Genomic DNA, 14,296 nt, shown 5'->3' with positions numbered 1-14,296 from the left:
TGTGGAGGACTCATAGAGTGATATTCTTCACGTAAATAAATCGATTTCTTATATTTTGAATCCATTTATAACTTTAAAACAATTTATAAAATATTTATTCTTTTACTAATTTAAAACTATTTAATAATAATAATAATTACATTAAACTGTAGCCTAATAAATATGAAATTATTATTTCTATTAATCAATTGAAGACACAATGCCCTTATGATTAATGCAATATCACGTCTCATACCTGTATTTTATAAACTCATAACTTCTACTTATATGTTATGTTACTCTATATTAACAATAAATTTATATTTGATTTTTGATATAAAAGAAGGAAAAAACATTATAATAAATAAATAATTTTTGTTATTAAATGCAAACAAACAAACAAAACAAGTGATGAGATTTTAATTTTGATAAAACCGGAAAAGATTTTTATTTGAAATGTAACTCATTTTTGATACCGAGTGTGAAACAGACAGACACTAGTCTGGAAGCACTCTGTAGTGTATTTCAAGTGTAGGACTGAGAGGACGGGGAGGAATGGGACGATTTGGGTTATACATAGCCTTTGATTTTGTTTGAGGGCTGTCTTTAGTAATTCTATGTCTTTCATATTGAGTTTGTGTTGAAGTTGTTTTCTTGTGATCATAACGTTTACTGGTGTCGGTATGGCTTTGATAACCCGTATCATCCAAATCGATATCTTGTGTTTGTGTTTGCTTTTCCTCTTGCTTTTGCTTTTCCTTTTGCTTTTGAGTTTGTCTTGTTTGAACATTTGACGGCAATTTATATCCAAAGAAGTCTTTCGGGTAATAAGCAATGACACCACCAAACTCTTCTTTATTCCATAAGCCATTTGGATCAAATTCTTGACTCCGATCTTGAGTCTGTGTTTGTCTATTCTCTTGACTGTGTCTTGTTTGGACATTAGACGGCAATTTATATCCAAAAAAGTCTTTTGGATAAAAGCCAACAACACCTCCTAACTCCACTTTATCCCAAAGCCCAGTTGGATCAAATGCTTCACTCTGGTCTCGAGTTTGAGTATTAGTCTTACGACTCTTGCGTGGACTCCAATTAGGTCTTTTAGTTTTGGATGGAAATGGAAGACCAAAAAAGGTTTTGGGAAAATGCCATTCAATACCATTCATCAGTTCTGTATCCCAAATATCTTTCGGTGCAGTACTTCTATAATCATCTTGTGTTTGCCTGTCCTCTTGACTTTGTCTTGTTTGGATATTTGATGGCAATTTATATCCAAAGAAGTCTTTCGGATAATAGGCAATGACATCACCAAACTCTTCTTTATCCCACAAGTCATTTGCATCAAACTTTTGACTTTCATATTGAGTTTGTGTTGAAGTTGTTTTCTTGTGATCATAACGTTTACTACTGTTGTCATGGCTTTGATAACCCGTATCATCCAAATCGATATCTTGTGATTGCTTTTCATTTTGCTTTTCCTTTTCATTTTCCTTTCGAGTTTGTCTTTTTTGGACATTTGAGGGCAATTTATATCCAAAGAAGTCTTTCGGGTAATAAGCAATGACGTCACCAAACTCTTCTTTATCCCACAAGTCGTTTGGATTAAATTCTTGATTTTCATCTGGAGTTTGAGTAGAAGTCGTTTGGTTCTGAGCAGTACTTCCACTTCTACTGTCATGACTATGATAACCCGTGTCATCCAAATCTACATCTTGTGTTTGTGTTTCAACTGATTTGGTTTGAAAAGCGCGTCGACGGACATCTACTCTCTTTCTTATAGGAAATCCTGAAAATGATTGGGATCTAAGTTTGTGATCAGTTTGACTGGTGGTAGAAGTATTGCTGTGACGAGGGGTCAGATCTTTTTGGTGTCGAGTTTGAGTACTTTTAGTACTCGTCGGGTAACTCATTGGATGTTTAACTGATTGTTGAGTAGGAAACGGCTGTCCAAACAATGTCTTCGGTAAAAACCATTTGCCTTTTGGAGCAGTCGTCCAAAAGTCTTCATTATTATTATATGTTTCCTTTGAAGCCATTTGTATTACAGATTAACGCAAATATTAAAAATAATTTCAATTCAAATCTAAACTTATTCTTTGAATTGATTTTTGAATTAACAATTTAATTACAATTTAATTATAAGTATTGTTCAGAGCGTGTGTTCACAGAAACAATAGTTTTATTTAATGTTTACAGTATTTGTTAAATAATAAAAACAATTTTTATAATTAAATTTATAGTTTATAAAAGTAGACATTTTATATGACATAAAGTGGTTAATCATTAATTAAAACAATCAATTAATCAATCAATGGTCACAACTTAAGAAATATGATAAAATGAGTCTACTTTTTGCCAGATTTCTTGATCCCTCCGCTCACAAGTGGACCCTTTTGACCGGCTTTTGCTGCCATTTCTTTCAACTTTTTTTGTTCTTCCTGTTGCTTCTTCTTGAACTCCATATCTGATTCATCTATTTCTTTGTTATCTTTCTTCGGTTGTTTCAATGGTTTCTTTTTACCACCTTTTGGATCAACATATATGTTATGTTAATTCATGTGAAAGACGTGTTACACTTACCCTCTCGTGAAGACATTGTATACTTAAGACAACAAGTAATAGCAATCAAATCAATACAAACTTATGGATCAATTGGTGTAAGTCTTGTGCAGTCTTTGCCAATCAATGTATTGAATATTCAATCAATTAGTAAATGTATTGTTTGTTTCATTCATATAAAACGTCGACAATATCTAGATTATAGTCTGTACTGTAAATTAGTTCAGTTATTAAAAACTTTTATTAATATAAATTTATTTGATTTTTTAATTTACGGTAATTAGTAATTACTGTATAACTTAACATTAAATACAACATTATAGTACAAATATTTTGCAATTTATTATAATATCAATAATTATTACAAAACTATTATAATAAAAATAAAATATTCATAATTTGTTTATATATTTATTTTATAGCATATTTTAATACATATTAAATTTAATAAAATTTATTGATTCATCTTTTCGTTATTATTATTATAAGTGGATTGCAATACATTATCTAATGAATCGTAAGTCCATTTGGGAAACACTCTCTTATATAAATTCATGAGAACCGTGTCCTGAGAGTTGAGTTGTCTGTCAAAAACACATTTCATGTGTCCGTGAGTTCCCAATGGTTCCCTTATATGTCCTTTGCGACCATACTTTGTCCGCAACTCTATCGGCTTAAACCACATAATATCATCTCTATTGAAGAACATGTATCGGACGACTGCATGTTTTCGATTGATTTTAAACGGATGACCGCTTAATACAATTCGCTTAACAATTACACGATTAGGATTACAACTCAATAGAGAACCGGTGGCCACCAATTGCTGAGAGCCATCTTCTCTTTGTTTATATACGAGCACCGATGAGGGCGGAAAAGTTATTGGGGCGTATAGTGTGGCCACTACTGGCACATCACTTCTCATAAAGCGCTCCAACTTATGTTTATCTCCATTAGTGTGGGCAGAAAATATAGGAGAAGCTCTGAATCGACGACAACCCAAATGAAAGATAAACGATTCTTTTGATTTGAGTGATTCACTAAATGATGAAACCTTTTTGATGACCAAATTGATTGTCGACATCCTGTGCTCGTGTTCTAAGAGACTGTAAAGTATAAGTGGTTTCTTGTTGTTGTTGCCATACATTTCATAAACAGTTTTCGGACAATTTATCACATGAACGCAAACAAACCAACCGCTTTGAGCACCCGATTCGTCCGCATTRAAGACACGTTTTTTAGTCCGTAAAAAGTTTTCAAACTGACAAATTCTGGAGTAATCTTTCGGTAAATTTTCATTGAAATCCCACGTAGATGTTCGGAAACTTTTAAGACCACGATATCGGGCAAATCGAACTTTGGCCGGTTGATCAATAGGTGTGTCTACTTCATCGGGAAACATTTCATTCAATCGTTGATCTTTAAATTTCTTAAGGGCCGCCTCTTCTTCAGTGATATCAATTTTTTGGTCATAATTTGCTTCATTAGTGGTTGTGACAGACATGGTGTCCATATCATCATCTTTATCTTCATCTTCACTATTTTCATCAACAGAATCTAATTCATTGTTTGCCTCCATAATCATGTCTTCCTCATCAGACTCACTATTATCATTGGAACTATTATTGTCATCTTCATTGTCCAGAATCCAAACCGCTTGATAATCGGATGTGCCTTTTGGTACTTTTTTAATGCTCTTTTGACTTTCTTGTGCGGCATTCAATTCCTCTGGTGTTGGCCACGTCTGTTCGCCCTCCATCGGGTCTACAATGTTCTCAAAATCAAGAGTTTGTTGTATAGTTGGATCAGATCTCAACACAAATTCTAAGTTAGTGTTATTATCATCAATATTCATATTACTAATAAGTTTATTATTTTTTCGATTAAACAGATTTGGATCAGTTAGCACTTCAATAACATTCATCTGATAGTCACCAAAACCAGGAATATGAACCAATGAGTTGACATCAAGAGCTCTGTTTCTCACATAACCCCATATCTTAAGAGTACCTAACTGTAAGTCATCACTGTTTTCACTGAAGTCGAGTCTTTCTGCCAATACTTGAGACCGATGTAACCGAAATGCATTGTCTTTTCGTTTACAATTTGATATGAAATGAATCAATTGTAACGCTTCCGAAATAGTATCAACACTTCGCAACTTTTCGTCGCCAAACTTATTATTAATAAATTTTTGTATCACTTTCTTCACATCATTTTTCTTCTTTAGACTCAAACCATCCAAACCGTGAATTAAGTGTACAGTTGTCGGCAAAATATGACTATATATTGCGTCTAAAATCGGATGATTGCCGTCATCTGTGGTATCATTGGGTGAATGCAAAAGTAACAAAATGTCGGTCACTTTTGCCGCATCGAGAGATGAATACAAGTCCTGATTATCCAACAAAATAAACTCAAATCTCGTCTTCAGTTTTGGAAAACTGATGTGAATATTGCGATCATTTTTGTCACAATTGATAATACAATTTGGGTCACAGTTGCGGATCAATTCAAAGAATGAATCTTTAATTTTGGTGTCATCAGCGGTGTTCATATCCAAAATAGTCACCACAATGGGTGGACATATATCTGTTTGGGAACCAATACCTCTTTTGTTGGCAATAGTGTCGTATCGTTTGTTTTGTCGCAATTGTTTCATTTGGTTACGTCTTTCGTGGCGTTTAATTAAATCCTTACGTTTGGTCACATGTTTAATGTCTTCTTTGCGACCTTTATTGGTCGTATTGATGGCCCGATTAGATCGATGTCTACCAAACTTGTGCCGCTTGTTGTCCTGTTTGAAAGGACCCGATCGGTGAGTCTCCTGTGCCATAATTATCACCACAATTGATCACTAATTGATTCAATGATTGATAATCAGACAAAACATGTGGTTTAAAGTACTGCACATTCAATGATATTGTAATGCATTTTGAGAGACATCTGTTGATTGTTTGACACGAAAAGTCGTTAAATAATACAATCAATCAATAATTGCTAAAAATCTCATATAATTTATTAAAACAAAATTAAATAAATTATAACAAAAGTTAAATAATTAGTAAAATAATTAAAAATAATAAATAAATAAAACAAATGCTGAAAACGAAAATGAATTAATGTATTAATTTATGAAAACAACTTTCCCTTTAAGAGTTTCATATCTTTTTCATAACTGTTTTTCTCTAATTCTTGAATTATCTTCAACTCTCGTTTAACAGTCTTTTCAAGACTCGGATCTAATGTTAAAATCCGTTGTAAGTCATGTTTGGCTTCCAATAAATTCCATACTTTTTGATGACCTTTTGATCTTCTGAATAATGCTTTCGTGTTGTTTGGCTCTCTGTCGAGCACTTGTGTTGTTAAATCAATCACCAAATAATATTCTTCCTCAATTAGCTTACACTGTGATAGATTAGACAACAATGGAATCTTCATATCATCTAATTGTTTCCAATCTTCATCTCCCGGTTTCTCTCTTAGGAGTAACTGTTCCACAATAGACAAAGATTTGCTATAAAGTTGTGCCGCTTCTGAATACAAACCATTAGTGTATAATCGGTTTCCTTCAGTGCGATACTTAGGGATTGAATCTAACATTTCTTGTGGACTCATTTGCCAAACATCTTTATCATAATTTTCTGGATTTTCAACTTTCAATAACTCTATTGTAAACTTAAGAGGACTCGGATGTAACACTAAATCATCTAAATCTTTGTGACCCAAACCGCTTTTAACAGCCATTCCTTTGGTATAACATCAAGAGATTAAAACTGTTTTGTTATATAAAATATAAACGAATTACCACAACAATGATGTGATGGCATCTGATCCTCATTTGAATCATGAGGTGAATCTGTCTGTTTTGCAAACTTTCGGTAGCACTTTGAGACAAACGGATAATCAGTACACAAGAGTTTGTCGGCCACTAATTGTGACACTTCATTGACCCGCATATGTTTGATCCATTCTTCCCATAGGATTAACTTAAATTTTTTTCCGATAATTAGTTCCATAGGTTTACCAGACTTTTTGCTCTCATCGATGACTTGTTCCTCTTGAGTGCCGTCATCGCTATGTTTGACTGTTTTGAAATGAAATGTCACCTATAAGTGGTTTTAATATCAAATACAACGGATTATCATTAAAATGATTGATTGTATTCATTGACCATTACTTTAGTGCCATCAGTGAAGTCTGGCAAATGACCACTTCCTGGATATAAGATTTTACGACTCGATATCAAATCAATAGACATCTTCATTGATTCACTTTATGACCAATTGGTGTGAAATATAAAAAATAATTTAATTAATATAACAATTGATATCAATTATAGTCTAATTTATTGTAGATTTAGTCAAATTGTCGGCAATAACTGTAATATCAATCTAATAGTGATATAACTGTAAACCTATTGTATGTAAACATTGCGTGACGTCTRATGCATAACATTCACTCAATTATAGTGTTGTAAAGTACTGTACTATAGTGTATACTATAGACTATACAGTACTATAGACTATGTATAAACTTTATACTGTATTCAATTTAAGGTACATTTATTTTACGGTATATTAATAATTGAGTCAATATTTTAAAATAAAATATTTTATTGCTTTCAATCAATATTTCAATAGTAATGAAAAAATAAAAACAAATATCATTAGATAAAATTTTAGACTATTGATGAAATTAATTGAAAATAATTACTGTATGTAAAGATAAACTATTCAAAATATTTGTTGAAAACTAAAAATTTATTTAAACAATAATCATTTTCAAGTAACTGTAATATTTAGATAAATAATTTAATGATCCGTTTGATTATTCATTAATGTGATATTTTGTATCAATTGTTTGGATTGATTAATCGGATCTATAGGTTTAACCGAAATACAAGTCGACTTAACTCGTTTTTCTTGATTATATTCCTCAACTTTAGAACCAATTCTAAAGATAAATGTCTTGAAATTTAATGAAGATATTGCTAATTGATATTGATTTGGATCCGACTCGAATACAGCACTTAATTCTGTAATAGATTTGCCGATAATCTTTTCGGCCACTTCTTGGAAAACAGTAATCCAGAGTTCGCCGGTGCAGTCAAAACAACACAAAGATATCATTAGACGCCATTGAAATTGTGATGAATTATTACCACATTTATCACAATAATAGAAATTATTCTCTTCCCTAACTTTCTTTAAGCAGCCATTGAGTCCACAAGACTTATACAAGTGTTTATCCCAACGATTTGTTGTTAATATAGTTGCCTTACAATTGTAGTATAAAACAGAGGTGTTTGATATCGACGTCTCATTAATTTGACATAAATATTTGATATCACTTTTTGAAGTGATGTCTTCTTTGACTTTACTCAATGGCGTAACATTTATAACGCCTCCTATGTTGTCATACCAACCCAACAGAATGTGGGCTTCGTTTATGTCGGGATCTAATTCAATGACTGAATTTTGTACACAACTTAATGTCTTTCCTCGAAATTCTCCGATCACAGCATTCTTTACGGCTAATACTTGACCAACAATTGCTGACAATTCTTCGGCCTCTTTCTCCCAAAGAGTTAGTCTAACTTCAGACAGTGTTTTATCGACCAAACATACGTCTCGTTTCTTATATTCTTTGGTGTTCTTCTTTGATGTAATGGTTTGAATGTCATCAATAGATCTAATAATACCAATGATATCAACAGATGCGCCAATATTTAGTGTCACGAGTTGACCAATTGGTATAAAATTAAAGCGCAAAGGAATGGTATCAAACAATTCTTCACAAACTTCTATAACTGAATCAGAATTTAATGTTATTTCATAATCTGACTTAAGATTAGAAAACTTTTTATTCGCTGATTTGACATTTCCTCTATAAATCAAATAAATTAAATCTTTTTCAATCATATCGTAATATTTATCGCATTCAACATTGAAAGCAGTGATTCGTATTTCCGATGAGTCGTCGGTCGCGTCAAATGAAAATAGTTTGCCATCTCTACCGTCTTTTCCTTTATATTTGCGAATCGGAGTCTTAGATGATATCCTCACTCTTATCACAAAATTGTTAAAGAATGGAGTGATTGCATTGATTGGACATACTTTCGACTTATCAATTGAAACCACTTTTATCGTACTATTAGTATCATTGCAAGTGTTGGTCAGTGTTCTCGGTCTGTAGTTTGCATTTGTTTCAGTAAAACCATTGCTGACACTCATATCAATCACTGGATTCATTGGTCTGTCATTAGTTTGAATCACTCCTTCAATTGTATCTTTTGTAGTGTTAATCGCATCGCAATTGATCTCAAGTTTTTTATTTAGATGACAACCTTTCATAATAATAATTAATAATAATAATAATAATAATAATAATAATAATAATAATAATAATAATAATAATCAAATCAATTATACCAAATGAATACTAAAATGAGACAAACCTTTGACAATAGTGTCCAACTCTGCAATGATAAGCACCTGAACATCACTTTCGTTGACAGTAATGACCGAATAATTGTTAAGACGAACCACAGAATATCTGTTGAAGTGATTGTCTTTATATTTATCACTATTTTCTTGACTTTGTTTGATGACAGCCGTCTTAATCAACTTAATGCCATCCCATAGATTGCAACGAATGGATCCGCTCGGCACCACTCTTGTGGCCATTATTTGAACAATGGGTCGTTCATTCAAACAATTATTAGTGATAATCCTCTCAAGACTACCGCCACTCAACTGTGGTATCATTTCAAGAGTTGGATACGAAGTCATCACTCAAACAGTTGTCAATCAAATCAAATGATAAACCAATCGATTCTTAACTAATAATGTAATCAATTATTCTATAAATTTATACTAAATGTTCATTCAATCACTCAATCAGTTAATACTATAGTTTTGCGCCAAAAATACCAAATTTATGTAAAAACAGTGTATTTAAAGCAAAACATTTGTCACTTTTTAATAGTTTAAGACTAGCTTTTCATTTACAATAAAAACAATGTAATAAAGTACTAAACAATCGAATAGATATATAAATACTAATTTTTGTAAACAAATGTATAATAAATAATAACGTCTTATAATTTGTCAAACATTTGATTCAAATAATTCAAATAATTTAAGTTAACGTATGTTTGGCTTAAGACTATCACCAACAGTGGATCCGTTATATTCATGTTTGAGTTGTTGTCTTTCAATGTCTTTAATGACTCCCAAATGCATTTGCTGTCTATCCCTTTCCTGTTGATTGTGAACGTAGTAAATGAGACCAACGCTGACCACAATACTAGCCACTAGTGTGACCCGAGCTCGGGATGAGGACATCAATGGATTTTATCTCAATGTTATATATATATCACTAAATTATAGATAAAATTGATTTTATATAATTATATCAATTATTTGTGTATCGCTAACACCCAGTCATACGACTGTCTGTGCCGTTAAGTGGCAAAAGTTGTCATCAAATTATATCATTAATACTATTAATAGTAAACTAAATTAGAAATTATCTTAATTTAAATATTAATTACAAATACTTTTGACAATCAATGTATTGTTTATTAATTAAATGTTTGTTAACATAACATGTAATGTATTGTCTATTCAGCAAAAGTCACACATGTTTTACGTCAGTTGTTGTGTAATACAAATGTCTGCTTTAAATCAAGTCCTTTAAGTCTGAAACCAGTTATAAACTCATAACTCTTATCAAAAATAGTACTAATACTTAACTACTGAAAACCGTAAATATGGGACTTTTATAAATTAGTCTAAATATTTATAATTGGTTTCAGAGTTAGACTTAAAGCCCACAATTATACAATCAATCCTCACTATAACGACAATTACTTTTGATTTTTTAATTTATTATAAATTAAGTTTATAACCAAATATTAAATTATTATTAATGAAATAAATTATTTATTAAAGTGATGTCAAAATTATAAAATCAAAATCAATAACAATCAATGAACCACTGGATTCAATGGTTCAGCTTTAATGGTACTGAAGTCCAATTTATTGTCCAAATCGTCGTCAATCTCGCCGATGACAGCTCTTATCAATACAAAAGAAGAAACTTATTAATCACAAGAAAGTACTCATCAGACAAATAAATCAAATGAATGAAAAAGTGGTAATATTTATATCAAATGTTTATAAAATTAAAAAAATAATAATAATAAATGACAGTAATGTCTCACACGTTATCTCCTCTAACGATATACAATCCAAGAGCCACGTGTTCAACGCCATGGGATGTGCTGTAAACACGTTCGTGACTGTCATCTAATATGACATTAACTGTTTGGTCAAAGCCTTTAAGGGTTCCCTTTAAATGACAACAAATCAGACAACAATCACACAACTATTGAGATCATATCAAACAAAAATCAAACACCAAAACAATTGAATAATTATTAACAGTGTCTTCACACTCACCACAATCTGTCGGCCATCGGCTGTGATCACCGAAACTGTGTCTAAAAATATCAATAAATAAAAACAATGGTTAACTCTTTCATAATCTTAATTTAAGTTACTATTATATTATACTTACGATTAACATAAGACTCAAGTGTTGATGACATTGTGATGACTATGATATTTGGCGATCAATTGGTGGATCAATTGGTCAATCAATTGATAATTAAAATCAATGAAGAATTATATCTGTTTTGAAATGATTGCAAAAACAATACATGTATTCAATAACAACACATTCACAACATATGTGACACATATTTGTTGTATTAAAATACTGTATAATATTATATTTAGTTAATAATAAATTATTATATTATATTAATATAACTATCAATTAAAGTTAACCACAAATATTACAATTTTTAAAAATAAATGTTTATTGCTTTACATTTGAATGGATTTATTTTCAAAATTTTTTTTACAATAATAATTATCGTAACGTTTGTCTATAGTTTATAATCTAAAATATTACATAATTTGTGAACAAAATATTAAAGTTATTATTGTATTAATTGAAATAATATGTCATTGAATGCAATATTATTGTAAATAAAGTATATTATAATAAATGTATAATAGATTGTCAATCAACGCATCCATTGATTATTGAATTGATTTAAAGTAAACACTAATACAATGTATTAACGCTTTTGTTATTACTTTTGATATTATTTTGAATATTTTTTTAGTAATTAATTACACATTAAATGATATATTAATTGAAAGTATGATCAAAATGAAGACAATATAATAATGGATTAACTAAATTGTGATGTTTTATTCAAACCATTGTTATAACTGAAATAAAATAACTTAAGTAATTAGTATCGGATCAGTCGTTAAGAGATTATATAAACTAAGTAGTGATCAATGGATTCGGGACTTTCTGATGAAGAGTTTCAACGATTACAGGTTTGTCTCATCTGTTTGATGACTAAACAGTGACACAAATCAAATATCTATTATTATTATTATTATTATTATTATTATTATAGACTCAGTTATTGGAGTTAAAGACAAATAACTATGCTTTAGAAGAAGATAAACGAAGACATCTGCTAGAGATCAGTCAATTGAGACAACGGGTCGATGAGTTGGACAAACAATTGTCGAGATTACAGACTGTCAACAAAATCAATCCGTTATCTTTGGCCAGAAATATTGCCAATAAAGTGGACAATAAATTGCGAGACAAAGATAATGAACATTTGATGATTGAAAATGAGAATCTGATCCGAAAGATTGAATCACAAGAACAGGAGTTTACTGTTACCAATCAAACACTTAAAGAGGAAATCCATTCATTGATTGCGACCAATGATGCGCTCAAAAAGCAATTGAATTCATTTCATTTGCCAAATGATTGCGATTTAGGCGTTAAGTCTACGATTCGTAATGAAGATAATTGTGAGACAAAAGATAATATTATTACTATAAGTACCGATTCTAACGCAAATCCCCTGTCGTTTGCCATTTTGGCAGAAAAAGAGAAGTTAGAGCTTAAAGTTTATGACTTACAAGATTTGGTAAATAAATTGCAAAAAGAAAAACAATTATTTGGTACTGAAATGCAAGAATTGAGAAATAAATTGCAAGAATTGGAAAATATTAACAAAGAATTGAGTGATTGTAATGATATAATTGAAAGACAAAACAGTTTGATTGAAGAAATGAGAGAACATAAGACATCGATTGAACTTAAATTTAAGACAAACTTTGATGAGTTAAGAGCTGAACATCAGATTAATATTGAAAGTCTTGAATCAAATATAAGGGTGTCTGAAGAGACTAAAGAAGAACTCGAGAAAAAAATCAGTGAATTAATTGATAAATTGAATGAAATGGAAAGTATTCGCAAAGAAAATGATAAAATGATTAATGAAGTCGACTCTTATAAAGAAGAATTAAGTTTTTGTCGGACACAAAGTGAAGAAACTATTGAACGTCTGGAGAAACAACAAAAACAACATTTGGAAGAATTTAATGAAAAATATACGAAAGAAATTGAGTTAATAAGACAGRAATGTAACGAATATGTGATTAAAATCTTTGATTTGGAAAAACAAATCAAAGATCTAAATCAAAAGATTGTCGACGGAATTGAAGATCGAAAAATACATGAAAAGAAAGGGGTACTTATGGTTAAGGAGTTGAAGAGACAATTAAATTCTGAACGAAAACGTGCCGATAAATTACAAGAACGTCTCAGAGAACTATTGAATGAATCGACGTCTTCCATATCAACTGATATTCAAAGAAAACAAAGTCATAATGGAAACGATTCCAGTAGTGTTGGCTCTTGGAGTTTCATGTCTGCTAAAGACAATAACTTTTCGCACAACCGATCAATGAGTATACATTCGGTCAGTTCTGATGGTCGCGAATCTGCTACTTCACCCGTTAATCCTGTGGTAACTGTCGATGAARCAATTAATGAAAGAAACGGTTCTTTGTTAGAAAAAGAAAACAACGAATTGTTGTCTAGAATTGCAAGTTTACAACAAGAGAAGTGGATTCTTGAGGAGAAACTCAATCAATTAGAGCTAAGTATTAATGCCATGAATGAAGATATATCCCGAAAAACTGATATAATTCAATACTATTCAATGGAAGGTCGGTCTACTCGACCTAATTCTCAACAGTCGATACTTCACAATAGCGACAAATTAACGGTAAAACGTGTCGTCGACTTTATTAAAGACAAAGGCGACGAAAGTATGCGTGAAATAAACCGTAAAGTGCAGCGAATGCTTGAGGAAACACTCACTAAAAATATGCATTTGCAACAAAACTTAGACTCCCTGTCCCAGGAAGTGGTCAGACTTAATGACATTATTGATAACAATACAAAAATCTCAAGTTTCACCTCAAAAAACTGATTTTGTTTGCATTAAGTTAATCGATGAGCTAATTATATTTTTCTACACTAATGTTATTATATTTACGGTAGTATTCGATAGTTATTTGTATATAAGATGATAACATTTACTATTTATAATTTAATGTTTCAAATGAATTAGTCGTTATAATTGTTGGCATTTTTGGGGTATTGTTAACATTCCTAACTTAAGGTATTAATTCAATTATAGCCTTTAATTGTATTTTTATTATTTAATGTTAATGCATATACAGTACCACTTTATATTGTAAGTTATATCGGAATATATTTTTATCAATTTGTAGAGTATATGAAAATTTATTGGAATTGTATACAATATTTCACTAATGAATATAATATTTGTTAA

At 30.8% G+C, this 14,296-nt stretch overlaps 5 protein-coding genes across 6 annotated transcripts; 1 reads left to right on the top strand and 4 right to left on the bottom strand.

The window, feature by feature from the left end:
* Positions 1-2,958: 2,958 nt before the first annotated feature.
* On the bottom strand, positions 2,959-5,491 carry LOC128961295 (pre-rRNA-processing protein TSR1 homolog). The gene has a single exon (XM_054307515.1). The coding sequence runs from the start codon at positions 5,372-5,374 to the stop codon at positions 2,993-2,995; it is 2,382 nt and encodes a 793-aa protein (XP_054163490.1). The 5' UTR covers positions 5,375-5,491; the 3' UTR covers positions 2,959-2,992.
* A 179-nt stretch (positions 5,492-5,670) lies between these two features.
* LOC128961520 (AH receptor-interacting protein-like) lies at positions 5,671-7,010 on the bottom strand. The gene is made up of 3 exons (XM_054307767.1): positions 6,719-7,010; positions 6,347-6,647; positions 5,671-6,287 (listed from the first exon to the last, which is right to left on the bottom strand). The coding sequence occupies exons 1-3, from the start codon at positions 6,803-6,805 to the stop codon at positions 5,671-5,673; spliced, it is 1,005 nt and encodes a 334-aa protein (XP_054163742.1). The 5' UTR covers positions 6,806-7,010.
* A 342-nt stretch (positions 7,011-7,352) lies between these two features.
* Positions 7,353-9,459, bottom strand: LOC128961519 (replication protein A 70 kDa DNA-binding subunit-like). Its single transcript, XM_054307766.1, has 2 exons — positions 8,999-9,459; positions 7,353-8,887 (listed from the first exon to the last, which is right to left on the bottom strand). Exons 1-2 carry the CDS (start codon positions 9,330-9,332, stop codon positions 7,353-7,355), a joined length of 1,869 nt encoding a protein of 622 aa, XP_054163741.1. The 5' UTR covers positions 9,333-9,459.
* A 1,042-nt stretch (positions 9,460-10,501) lies between these two features.
* On the bottom strand, positions 10,502-11,294 carry LOC128961316 (U6 snRNA-associated Sm-like protein LSm8). 2 transcript variants are annotated; one of them, XM_054307538.1, is made up of 4 exons: positions 11,125-11,294; positions 11,007-11,047; positions 10,769-10,932; positions 10,502-10,622 (listed from the first exon to the last, which is right to left on the bottom strand). In XM_054307538.1, the coding sequence occupies exons 1-4, from the start codon at positions 11,153-11,155 to the stop codon at positions 10,532-10,534; spliced, it is 327 nt and encodes a 108-aa protein (XP_054163513.1). In that variant the 5' UTR covers positions 11,156-11,294; the 3' UTR covers positions 10,502-10,531. The 2 variants fall into 2 exon arrangements, with proteins under 2 accessions (XP_054163513.1, XP_054163514.1); XM_054307539.1 differs by having other exon boundaries at positions 10,769-10,896.
* A 364-nt stretch (positions 11,295-11,658) lies between these two features.
* LOC128961299 (GRIP1-associated protein 1-like) lies at positions 11,659-14,206 on the top strand. Its single transcript, XM_054307521.1, has 2 exons — positions 11,659-11,963; positions 12,047-14,206. The coding sequence occupies exons 1-2, from the start codon at positions 11,922-11,924 to the stop codon at positions 13,928-13,930; spliced, it is 1,926 nt and encodes a 641-aa protein (XP_054163496.1). The 5' UTR covers positions 11,659-11,921; the 3' UTR covers positions 13,931-14,206.
* Positions 14,207-14,296: the final 90 nt, after the last annotated feature.

The sequence above is a fragment of the Oppia nitens genome, unplaced genomic scaffold (assembly GCF_028296485.1).
Source record: "Oppia nitens isolate AA-2021 unplaced genomic scaffold, nextdenovo-longstitch-racon4-pilon3 scaffold5_pilon_pilon_pilon, whole genome shotgun sequence".
In the NCBI taxonomy this organism is placed as follows: Eukaryota; Metazoa; Arthropoda; class Arachnida; order Sarcoptiformes; family Oppiidae; genus Oppia; species Oppia nitens.
Note: the sequence above shows the minus strand (reverse complement) of the source record. Positions and strands in the feature narration are given on the sequence as shown.

What these genes read in the sequence shown, in the direction of transcription:
- LOC128961519 (XM_054307766.1), bottom strand. Translation starts at nt 9,332, where the DNA reads ATGACTTCGTATCCAACTCTTGAAATGATACCACAGTTGAGTGGCGGT. An exon ending in GTTGGACACTATTGTCAAAG is followed by an intron (nt 8,888 to 8,998) that starts GTTTGTCTCATT and finishes TTATTATGAAAG; the next exon opens with GTTGTCATCTAAATAAAAAA.
- LOC128961316 (XM_054307538.1), bottom strand. Translation starts at nt 11,155, where the DNA reads ATGTCATCAACACTTGAGTCTTATGTTAATC. An exon ending in ACTTGAGTCTTATGTTAATC is followed by an intron (nt 11,048 to 11,124) that starts GTAAGTATAATA and finishes TGATATTTTTAG; the next exon opens with ACACAGTTTCGGTGATCACA. An exon ending in ATCGTTAGAGGAGATAACGT is followed by an intron (nt 10,623 to 10,768) that starts GTGAGACATTAC and finishes TGTATTGATAAG; the next exon opens with AGCTGTCATCGGCGAGATTG.
- LOC128961520 (XM_054307767.1), bottom strand. Translation starts at nt 6,805, where the DNA reads ATGAAGATGTCTATTGATTTGATATCGAGTCGTAAAATCTTATATCCA. An exon ending in ACTTCACTGATGGCACTAAA is followed by an intron (nt 6,648 to 6,718) that starts GTAATGGTCAAT and finishes AACCACTTATAG; the next exon opens with GTGACATTTCATTTCAAAAC. An exon ending in GCCATCACATCATTGTTGTG is followed by an intron (nt 6,288 to 6,346) that starts GTAATTCGTTTA and finishes GTTATACCAAAG; the next exon opens with GAATGGCTGTTAAAAGCGGT.